The sequence below is a fragment of the Rhinatrema bivittatum genome, chromosome 6, assembly GCF_901001135.1.
Source record: "Rhinatrema bivittatum chromosome 6, aRhiBiv1.1, whole genome shotgun sequence".
In the NCBI taxonomy this organism is placed as follows: domain Eukaryota; kingdom Metazoa; phylum Chordata; class Amphibia; order Gymnophiona; family Rhinatrematidae; genus Rhinatrema; species Rhinatrema bivittatum.
This window is the reverse complement of record NC_042620.1, coordinates 1,500,793-1,513,044: the sequence shown is the minus strand read 5'-3', so window position 1 is coordinate 1,513,044 and position 12,252 is coordinate 1,500,793. Positions and strand designations below refer to the sequence as shown.

The 12,252-nt window shown below is 45.1% G+C and overlaps 1 protein-coding gene across 2 annotated transcripts in view; it reads right to left on the bottom strand.

Moving 5' to 3' along the window:
- The window catches only part of STK11IP (serine/threonine kinase 11 interacting protein), a 272,418-nt gene that overhangs the window by 206,716 nt on the left and 53,450 nt on the right, over window positions 1-12,252 (bottom strand). For both annotated transcript variants that reach the window (XM_029604968.1, XM_029604969.1), the window contains exons 8-9: window positions 6,315-6,444; window positions 5,240-5,343 (exon numbers count right to left, since the gene is read on the bottom strand). In XM_029604968.1, the coding sequence (XP_029460828.1) occupies window positions 5,240-5,343; window positions 6,315-6,444 (234 nt within the window). The remainder of the gene's footprint in view (window positions 1-5,239; window positions 5,344-6,314; window positions 6,445-12,252) is intronic.

The following is a 12,252-nucleotide window of genomic DNA, read 5'->3' as shown; positions in this document are numbered from 1 at the left end:
GCTGATGTTCTGGAGTCTGCTTGGGCACAGACAGAGTAGAGTATCTGCCCACCCGGAATCTGCGTGAATCCCTAAAGTGAGCCCAAGGGGGAAACACTTTCCTTGAAGATCTTCCATCCTCTGGTAATCTGTTGCCTTTAGACTCCCCCAGCAGCTTGACCAATTGGTCCAGGTCCTCCCTGAAAAGGAGCTTGCCTTTAAAGGGAAGGTTACAAAGCTGAGATTTGGAAGACAAATCCGCTGACCAATTCCGCAACCACGGATACCATGCTGAGTGCGGAGGTACACACCAAATCATACAAGGCGTCTGCCACATTCGCGATGGTCGCTTCCAGATGCACGGCCTGCAATGGAACAGTACCGCTGGGGCTGGCACTGGGAACGGCTTCCTGAACCCAACAGAGGCAAGTCCTCTGCATAAGACTGGCGCAAACCACCGCCCAAAGACTCAGAGTGGCGATCTCAAAGACCCGTTTCAACTGGATCTCCAGCTTGCGGTCTTGCATGTCCTTCAAGGCGGCAGCCTCAGCCACAGGAATTGTGGTTTTCTTTGTCATGGCAGAGACAGCTGCGTCTACCTTCGGGACCTTAAGGAGATGCAAGACGTACTGCGATAGGGGATAGATCTTCGCCATAGCTCTGCCCACCTTTAAAACCGCATCTGGGGCTTCCCACTCTCGGGTTTGCGGACCCTTCTTGGGTAAAGGGAAGGACGTCGTCGGCCCCCAAATCCCATCCAGGATCAGGTTAACTCCTTCGCTGTCTGACTCCACTTGAGTCACCTTGAGTCCCAGGACCTCCAAAACCTGGGGAATAAGGGGCCGCAGCTCGTCTCGCTTAAACAAATGCAAGACGCTGGGATCATCTCCCTCTGAAGGAGGGAATTCGTCCACATCCGGGTCGTCTTGGGACACATCGACCAGATCAGGAACCGGCCCCGGGTCCGGCACCATTCCCGAGCGGACCCAGAGACCTATTCTTGAGCCCGAGCCACTACTAATCCCGAGAACGCTACTGGCGTTCTGCGGTTTCACCCTCTTAGAGGTTAGCTCCGACGGATCCCCTGGCCAAGCTGGTCTCTTCACAGCCGCCTGCTTCCGAGCCAGGAAAGCCTGGTGAAGCAGGAGAATAAACTCAGGGGAGAACTCTCCCAGGATCTCCTCACCCTCTGAAAGAGCATCAGGAAGTATCAACCCATCCCCAAATAAGCAATTCTGCACTACAGGGGCATCCTCCTCCCACAACCCGCAGAGCGGGGCACCCCCTCCGATGATCGGAGCCCTTGTTTCTCAGGGTGACCACCTGTAGAAGACCCTTCCTAGCCCAATGAGCATCCCGCACAGAGGGAGGCAGTGTCCAAGCATGGCAGGCCACCATTTTGGAGTGGGACACCATTGCTGTTCCCGCGCAGCCATGTGGTCCACGGGAAAAATCAGTCAGGCCAGCCTAGAATTGCTTGTTGTTGTCGTGCCGACGGTTCGTGGCAAATTTTCAGTCAGATCCGGCCCCGAATCGCTCGTTGGAGGAGGGCGCCGATGCGGCCCGCCGCCGTGGTGCCGACCTACACGAAGCCCTCCTTTTCCTCACCCAGTCGCTCAGTCCGGAGCCCCGGTTGGCGCCGAATCTTGAGGGGGAAGACGCTGCTCAAACTCCCACAGGCCTGACTACGAAGCAGACAAGGCCTGACCCCAGCACAGACTCCTTACACCTCAGCTGCCGAAAGAAATTCAGGTTTTTTTTTTCCCCCCAAACTTTATGGAGTCAGCCTTCCAGTGCAGGGAGTCAAAGGAGCAGCTTCGGTGGTCGAATCAACCAGGAGCCCCCGGCTATCAAACACACTGGGCCGTTGCGGACGAAAACACTAGACAGGGGTGTCCAACCCTCCGGTTGCCCGGCTTCCACTGAGGGATGGCCCACGAAGGTGCCTAACGCCTCAGGAAGCTGTCCTATCCACTACCTAAAATTCTTTTCCTTTTTGTTGGTTTTTTTTTAAACTAACTAACAGACTACAGGAGTGCACCTCTACCATCTGCTGGAGTCAGAGAAATACAGGCCAATACTGAGGGACTGTAGGTGGCGCTCTTGGATATGTAGCAGTGCCCACAGCTTTGCTCTGACTCCATCTGCTGGTAGGAATGCAAAACCCACTTGTCTGGACTGATCTGGGTATGCACAGGAATGGGGTGTGCTGATAGGTACTGAATAGTGAATTGTGTGCTCAACAGACTTCAAAATCTGACTTGGATGAGAAGCAATATTTTACAAGCAGTCAAAAAAAGATTTAAACAGAACCTCAAGACCTGGCTCTTTAAACAGGCATTCACCTAATCCCCCCTCATAATCTCTTTATTACCACCTTTTCTACCCCAAACCAAATGTGCCTGATACTTCACTTTCGATGCATATCCAGCATGGCTCTCTGCTTCAACAGCATGGGAGAAGACTGATACTTCACGCATATCCAGCATAGCTCCCTGCTTCAACGGCAGGGGAGAAGAAAAACAACCAATAAGGGCTGTATAACATAGTCTGGGTAAAACAAATAAGCATGGGTGTAGCTTGCTTATTGCGGCGGTTACTACCCCTAACTAATCAAGCTAGATATTTCACTTGGATGCACCTCCATCACTGCTCTCTACATTAAAGGTGGGGGTGGAAGGGAAATAGAACCAAGAGCTAAGAGAAACAGATAAGTATGAGAGAAAAAAATGTGTGAAGCTTGCTGGGCAGACTGGATGGGCCATTTGGTCTTCTTCTGCCGTCATTTCTATGTTTCTATGTTTTCGCTCCTTTGAAATATCATCAAATTATCCAGTATATTCCAGCCAGTTCCCCGCAGCCAATCCCCGTCCACCCTGCTCTTCTTACCCAAATCTATATTCCCAGCTACCATTCATTTTCAACTATTATTAACTGTTCCAGGTGTATTTCCTTGCACTTTGCCCCCTTCTCCCTGTTAAAGCACGATTTCCTGTGTCATTTGTTACAATCATTTACTGTTACCTATTATTAACTTACACGTTACAATTGTTCACTGTGAAGCTCATCGTGTTACTTATTCCAATTATTCATGATTACCTTTTATTAACTTAAACTTTGTAACTTGTTCGCTATAAAGCCTGTTGTGTTACTTGTTCAAACTATTCATTGTTACCCTTATTAACTTACACTTTGTAACTTGTTCTCTGTAAAGCCTGTTGTGTTACTTGTTCAAACTATTCATTGTTACCCTTATTAACTTACACTTTGTAACTTGTTCTCTGTAAAGCCTGTTGTGTTACTTGTTCAAACTATTCATTGTTACCCTTATTAACTTACACTTTGTAACTTGTTCTCTGTAAAGCCTGTTGTGTTACTTGTTCAAACTATTCATTGTTACCTTTATTAACTTACACTTTGTAACTTGTTCTCTGTAAAGCCTGTTGTGTTACTTGTTCAAACTATTCATTGTTACCCTTATTAACTTACACTTTGTAACTTGTTCTCTGTAAAGCCTGTTGTGTTACTTGTTCAAACTATTCATTGTTACCCTTATTAACTTACACTTTGTAACTTGTTCTCTGTAAAGCCTGTTGTGTTACTTGTTCAAACTATTCATTGTTACCCTTATTAACTTACACTTTGTAACTTGTTCTCCGTAAAGCTTGTTGCTATTTTTAGTTATCTGTGAACCGAGATGATGTTCCCAACGTATCCCGGTATATAAAAACACTTAAATAAATAAAGCGCTGCGCCCCACTGCACTGAGTGTCCTGCACATCTGGGCACTGTGTGCATTTGCACCTTTCTCTACATCTTTCTCCTGCAAGAAAGCTGCTCCTGGTGTCTGGGAAGGGAGAGAGGCAGCAGGAAGACTTCTCACTTGTGAAGAGCCTCATTAATTTCAAGTGTGAAGTACAACAAGGTCCCAAAGTCGCAACACAATAACGCAGAGAATAACTGCACACAGAGCAAAATGGCCCATCAGAAAAAGTACATCCAGTTTCTTCTTGCTCATGGACAACAATAATTTCTCGTTTTTTCGGAGCCTCAGGGAATTTGCCCAAACCTTTTATAAAACCTGCTATGTTTGTTGCTGTGACCAAGTCCTCCAGCAACAAAATGCATGGCTTAATTGTGCATGGAGTGAAAAAATACTCTTTCCCATTTGTTTTAAATCTACCACCTGTTAGTTTTAAGGAGTGTCTCCTAGCATTAACTGAAGGGGTAAATAACCCTTTATCTTTTCCACTCCACTCAGGACTCTTCTCCAAGCTTAAGAGCCCTAATCTGCTTAGCCTTTTTCATACAAAAGCCAAATAATTCCTAACATTCTGTTTGCTCTTTTGATTGCCGCTGCACACTGAGCTGAGGATTTCAATGCACTGTCCACAAGGACTCCCGCATCCTTTTCCTAATGTGGAACCCAGCATTGTGTATCTATTTTTCCCTAGATGCATCACTTTGCACTTCTCCACAATAAGTTTCATTTGCCATTTAGATGCCCAATTCTCCAGTCTCGCAATCTGCCTGGGTTTTTAACTATTTGGAATAATTTTGTGTCATCTACAAATCTGATCACTTCACTCGTTGCTTCCCTTTCTAGATCATTAATGAGTAAGTTGGAGAGCACTGGCTCCAGGAGAGATCCTTGGGGCACTGTACTGTTCACCTTTCCCCACTGGGAGCACTGCCTGTGTAGGCTGTACAACAGTACTGCTTCTGGGCTCTTTCTCCATGTAGGATATGGTGGGGCAACCTCCAACTGAGCACCATCTCTGGCACATTCCTCCAGCAATTTCAAAGCCACTTTCAGCACAGACAAAGTTTCCCTAAATTTAAATTTTCATCTTGGCTATGTACAGCAGACATCTCAGGTACCACAGATTAAGTAAATGTCTTAAATGTCTTAAATATTACTGACTCACAGGGTAAGGAGTGTCACTGGCTGGAGTTCATTGAAAAGTCACAGGACTCCATCAGCATTTCAGAATTATCATCATTAAACCAGATAAGCATAAGACAGGAGCAGTGCACTTAGCCCAACACAACTGAGAATGAAGTATGCAGAAGTAAGAAAGAAAGGCAGAGGTGCTATCACCAGCAAACCTAATGGCACTGATTGTTAGCAGGACGGAAGAGTAAATGTACACGGACAGCAGAGCATTACTTCACTGCACAGCTCACTTACAACCTGCTCAGTATGACAAGCATAAGTAGAGTCTCATTCACCTTTCCATGTCCCCAACCTCCAGCTTACCGTCTTCAGCTTGAGCAGCAGGGAGAGGGGGGCTAGGCAGGCATGCTCCAAAAGCAGGTTATATGAGAAATCCAAGTGCTGCAGGTTCACAAGCTGCTCCACACCTAGGCACAAGAAGAAAAGTCAGATTCCCAGCATGCACTTAAAGGGAAGGGAGACTCCTTCCAAATAACACAACTGAGAGTAGCAGGCAAATCCCCCCACCACCACAACTGACAGTATCCTAACTCAGGATCTCACTGCTACAGATCACTCCTCGCCCTTCATTACATCTTCATCAACCCAATTAACTGTTTCAGACAACCATCATCAACCCCAGGATCTCACTGCTACAGATCACTCCTCGCCCCTCATTACATCTTCATCAACCCAATTAACTGTTTCAGACAACCATCAACAACCCCAGGATCTCACTGCTACAGATCACTCCTCGCCCCTCATTACATCTTCATCAACCCAATTAACTGTTTCAGACAACCATCATCAACCCCAGGATCTCACTGCTACAGATCACTCCTCGCCCCTCATTACATCTTCATCAACCCAATTAACTGTTTCAGACAACCATCATCAACCCCAGGATCTCACTGCTACAGATCACTCCTCGCCCCTCATTACATCTTCATCAACCCAATTAACTGTTTCAGACAACCATCATCAACCCCAGGATCTCACTGCTACAGATCACTCCTCACCCCTCATTACATCTTCATCAACCCAATTAACTGTTTCAGACAACCATCATCAACCCCAGGATCTCACTGCTACAGATCACTCCTCGCCCCTCATTTCATCTTCATCAACCCAATTAACTGCTTCAGACAACCATCATCAACCCCAGGATTTCATTGCTAATATTTCAGCTTTGTAACTCCCTTCCCTCCACCAACAAAACCACTACCTACTACTCTTACTTCTAGATATGCATGCACTCTACTAGGATCTCACAATAAGATTTTTATATCACGTATGCTCCCCCCTCAAACCTCTCTGCACAATTAATACTTTCAAGCTGTGCCCTTGGGTCTCCCTGGTAATTCTTGCCAGCTCTGTACTCCATATCTAGAGGTCTCACCATTAATACTTTCCAGCTCATTGTTCCGCAGCACAAGAGTAATGAGGCGGGTGTGAGATCTCGGGCTCAGGACTGGCACTGATGATAAATAATTATATGAAAGGTTCAAGTATTCCAACTCTGTGAGAGCCTGAAAATCAAAAACCTGGTGTTACATGGCGTTCCAGCCTGTGCCTGTATCAACATATCACATAGCGTTCTAGCCTGTGTCAATATATCACATAGCGTTCCAGCCTGTGCCAACATATCACATGGCGCTGCAGCCTACGCACAAGAACATGCCATACTGGGTCAGACCAAGGGTCCATCAAGCCCAGCATCCTGTTTCCAACAGTGGCCAATCCAGGCCATAAGAACCTTGCAAGTACCCAAACACTAAGTCTATTCCATGTTACCATTGCTAGTAATAGCAGTGGTTATTATCTAAGTCAACTTAATTAATAGCAGGTAATGGACTTCTCCTCCAAGAACTTATACAATCCTTTTTTAAACACAGCTATACTATCTGCACTAACCACATCTTCTGGCAACAAATTCCAGAGTTTAATTGTGCGTTGAGTGAAAAAGAACTTTCTCCGATTAGTTTTAAATGTGCCCCATGCTAACTTCATGGAGTGCCCCCTAGTCTTTCTACTATCTGAAAGAGTAAATAACCGATTCACATCTACCCGTTCTAGATCTCTCATGATTTTAAACACCTCTATCATATCCCCCCTCAGCCGTCTCTTCTCCAAGCTGAAAAGTCCTAACCTCTTTAGTCTTTCCTCATAGGGGAGCTGTTCCATTCCCATCATCATTTTGGTTGCCCTTCTCTGTACGTTCTCCATCGCAATTATATCTTTTTTGAGATGTGACGACCAGAATTGTACACAGTATTCAAGGTGCGGTCTCACCTTGGAGCGATAGAGGCATTATGACATTTTCTGTTTTATTCACCATTCCCTTCCTAATAATTCCCAACATTCTGTTTGCTTTTTTGACTGCCGCAGCACACTGAGCCGACGATTTCAATGTGTTATCCACTATGATGCCTAGATCTCTTTCTTGGGTTGTAGCACCTAATATGGAACCTAACATTGTGTAACTATAGCATGGGTTATTTTTCCCTATATGCATCACCTTGCACTTGTCCACATTAAATTTCATCTGCCATTTTGATGCCCAATTTTCCAGCCTCACAAGGTCTTCCTGCAATTTATCACAATCTGCTTGTGATTTAACTACTCTGAACAATTTTGTATCATCTGCAAATTTGATTACCTCACTTGTCGTATTTCTTTCCAGATCATTTATAAATATATTGAAAAGTAAGGGTCCCAATACAGATCCCTGAGGCACTCCACTGCCCACTCCCTTCCACTGAGAAAATTGTCCATTTAATCCTACTCTCTGTTTCCTGTCTTTTAACCAGTTTGTAATCCACGAAAGGACATCGCCACCTATCCTATGACTTTTTATTTTTCCTAGAAGCCTCTCATGAGGAATTTTGTCAAACGCCTTCTGAAAATCCAAGTACACATCTACCGGTTCACCTTTATCTACATGTTTATTAACTCCTTTAAAAAATTGAAGAAGATTTGTTGCACACCGCCCTATACAGCGTCATTCTAGCATCTTTATCTTTCCTATTTCTATACCACTCTCTGCTGTGGCTCAGAGCAGTTTACATAAAAACATTCATAATAGTAAAACTAATAGGAACACAAAAGCCATAAAAACACAGTATCCTAGAGTAATTATAAAAATAACAGTAAAACTCAATAAAAAGCTTAAATCGACAAATTAGTCTAGAACACTACTCCAAATAAGTGCACTTTTAGCATTTTCTTAAGTTTTTCTACAATGGGTTAGATGCAACTCCTGAGGAAGTGAATTCCAAAAAGCCAGTGCCATAACAGAGAAAGCCCACTCACATGTCTCGGCTAGCTGACATTAATGAACAGAAGGAATATCAAGCAGCTCTCTCTCAAGAGATTGCAAAGCCTGAGAAGGATTATATACATACAAGAGGGCATTAGCCCAAGGAAAAAAATGGAGAATAAAAAAGAAAATATCATAATGCCTCTGTATCGCTCTATGGTGCAATCTCATCGTGAGTATTGTGTGGAGTTCTGGTCACCGTATCTCAAAAAAGACATAGAATTAGAATATAAGAAAATAAGACTTGCTATACTGGCTCAGATCAAAGGTCCATCAAGCCCAGTATCCTGTTTCCAACAGTGGCCAATCCAGGTCACAAGTACCTGGTAGAATCCCAAGAGGTAGAGAGATTTCCAAGTTGATTATCCCAAGAATAAGCAGTGGATTTTTGCAACTCTATCTTAATAATGCTATTACTAGCTACAGAAACATGGAATAGACTTAGTTTTTGGGTACTTGCCAGGTTCTTATGGCCTGGATTGGCCACTGTTGGAAACAGGATGCTGGGCTTGATGGACCCTTGGTCTGACCCAGTATGGCATGTTCTTATGTTCTAATGGTTAATGGACTTTTCCCTCCAGGAACTTGTCCAAACCTTTTTTTTTTTTTAAATGCAGCTATACTAATATCTTTCATCACATCCTCTGGCACAAAATTCCAGAGCTTAATTACGCTTTCAGTAAAAAAAATATATATTTTTTCTCTTATTCATTTTAAATGTATTACCCAATAACTTCATTGTGTGCCCCTGGTCTTTGTACTTTTCAAAAGAGTAAACAATTAATTAACATTTACTTGTTCCATTCCACTCATTATTTTATAGACCTCTATCATATTTCCCCTCAGCCGTCTCTTCTCCAAGCTGAAGAGTCCTAACCTAGTTAGCTTTTCCTCATAGTAGAATCATTCCACCCCCTTTATCAATTTGGTCGCCCTTCTCTGTACCTTTTCTAATTCTGCTATATCTTTCTTGAGATGGGGTGGCCTGAGCTGCACACAGTACTCAAGTTGAGGTTGCAGCATGCAGTGATACACAAGCATTATGATAGTCTCTTTTATTGTCCCTTCCTTTCCTAATAATCCCTAGCACTCTATTTGCTTTTATGGCTACTGCTGCACACTGAGCAGAAGATTTCAATGTATTTTCAATTATGACACCTAGATCCTTTTCCTGAGTGATGACTCCTAATCTGGAACCTTGCATTATGTAGCTATAATTTGGGTTACTCTTCCCTAAATGAATCATGTCGCACTTTCCCACATTAAATTTCATTTGCCAATTGCATGCCCAGTCTCCCAGTTTTGCAATGTCCTCTTGCAATTTCTCACAATCCTCTTCTAATTTAACAACTTTGAATAATTTTGTGTCATCGGCAAATTTGATCACCGGAAGGCTCATCAGCATACTGTTCCCAGTATCCCCAGGGAAAGGACTCCAGAGGTCACAGCAAGCGATCCAGGGATTGAACTCCACAGCCCCAGATTCCAGAGGCCTCGCACCCTTTGCAGTAGAAGAGGACCGGAATCACAAACCTTTCAATGAAGATCAACTTAATGGTGGTTGAAGAGGATTGGTAAGTATAGCTTTGGGAAATCTTAAGACAAAGTTTGGAGAGAGGTGAAATAGTGGGGTATATTCTTTAAAGTTTGTGTGTTTCTGAGATAATAAGCAAACCACGCTGGTGTCCCGGCTCATCAAGCAACTTCCTTAGGTGCTTTGATTTCCCATCTTGGTGGTCATGCTTCGATGTCCTTGCGGTCTGGTGCCTTACTTCGCGTCAATGCGATGGTGCGTCGGGTGCAAAGGAAAATTGGTTCTTACCTGCTAATTTTCGTTCCTGTCCAGCAGATGGAGACAGACCAAAACTGTGAGGGTATCCTATATCAGGACAGAGCCTACCCTACACCCCTTCAGTATAAAAGTACTTTCAAAGCAGATATGACTTCCCAAGGATCAAGCAAGCATCAAGGAAAAAACTGGTAAATTTAACAAGTGAACAATTGAAAGAATTCTGAATGAACAAAACGCTCTTATTTAAAATACTGTATTTTCATCTGTAAGATGCTTCCAGTGCCTTGAGTAATAGACAAAAAAAAAAAAAAAAAATCAGATAATTGAAAAACCTGTAGAGAAAATAGAACCTTCGAGCGGACGTAACAGATCTAGTATGGGAGGGTGTCTGAACTGATCCGTGGGTACTTCAGGAACGAAAATTAGCAGGTAAGAACCAATTTTCCTTTCCCTGTACGTACCCGATCAGTCCAGACCGTGGTATGTACCAAAGCTTCCCTAATTAGGGGGGGGGGGGACCAAGATAGTCCCGCTCGAAGAACCTGCCACCCAAAGGAGCCAAGAACTGGAGCTTGCACATCAAGGCGGTAATGGCGAGCAAAAGTATGCAGGGACTTCCAAGCAGCTGCCCTACATATTTCCTACGGAGAGACCGATTGACTCTCTGCTCAAGAGGTAGCCTCAGACCGTAAGGAATGAGCTTTTAAGCCTTCCAGTACTGGCCGACCCTTACAGATGTAAGCCGACGCAATGGCCTCCTTTAGCCAATGCGCGATAGTGGCCTTGGAAGCCTTATTACCTTTATTTGGACCACTCCACAGCACAAACAAGTGATCAGAGACCCGGAACTCATTTGCAACCTGAAGGTAACGCAGCAAGACCCGTTTCACATCGAGGCACCACAGAGCACCCCCAGATGTATTTGCTACTTCTGAAGAAGAAAAAGTCGGAAGTTCTATGGACTGACTGACATGGAAGGAAAACACGACTTTTGGCAAGAAAGAGGGTACCGTCTTAAGGGATACCTCTGAATCAGAAAAACGTAGAAAAGGTACCCTGCACGACAACGCTTGGAGCTCTGAGACTCTTCTGGCTGAACAAATGGAAACCAAGACGACGGTTTTGAGAGTCAAATCCTTAAGCGTAGCCCGCCTTAGGGGTTCAAAAGGAGCTTCACAGGGAACACAGAGAACCAAAATAAGACTCCACGAAGGACAAGTAACCCGGACCGGAGGATTCAAGTGCTTGGCTCCCTTGAGGAAATGGATGACATCTGGATGAGCCGCCACTGAATAACCGACAATAGTACCTAAGAGGGAACCAAGAGTGGAGACCTGCACTTGCAAGGAACTGAAACACAAACCCGCGGAGAGAGTGTTCTGGAGAAAGGCAAAGACCTGGGAAACCGGAGCCTTACGAGCTGATACACCCGAGGCGACACACGCACTTTCGAAAACCTTCCATACTTGGACATAAACAAGCGAGATAGTCGGCTTCCTGGCCCGCAGTAGAGTGGATATAACTTCTTCCTTATATCCCTTCTTTCTCAATCTCCACCGTTCAAAAGCCAGGCCACTAGACAGAAGCGATCCACCTGATCAAAAAATACGGGACCCTGCCGAAGAAGATGGGAAAGATGACCAAGGCGGAGAGGCCCGTCGTGGCGAGATTCAAGAGGTCCGCAAATCACAGTCTACGGGGCCATTCCGGAGCCACTAGAATGATGGGACCGCGATGAAGCTCGATTCCTCTGAGCTCTTTGCCCACTAACAGCCAAGGAGGGAACACATACAGTAGAACGTCACGGGGCCAGGGAAGGGCCAGGGCATCTATTCCTTCCGCGGCTGAAGAACAGAGGAGCTTTCGCATTGCTCATGGTGGCCATCAGATCCAAGTGAGGGGGACCCCACCTGCGGATGATCAGGTTTATCGCTGCGTCTGACAACTCCCACTCGCTGGGGTCTAACCGCTGGCGACTGAGGAAATTCGCCTGAACATTCTCCTTCCCCGCAATATGGGACGCAGCTAAGCGCTCTAGGTGACATTGCGCCCATGCGAAGAGCTTGCTGGCTTCCAGAGCGATTAGGCAACTCCTGGTGCCCCACTGTCGACTGATGTAGGCTACAGTGGTGGAGTTGTCCAATAGGACCCTCACCGCCTTGTGGAGGAGTAGGGGAAGGAAAGCCTTGAGAGCCAGTTGAACCGCTCGAGCTTCCAGTCGATTGA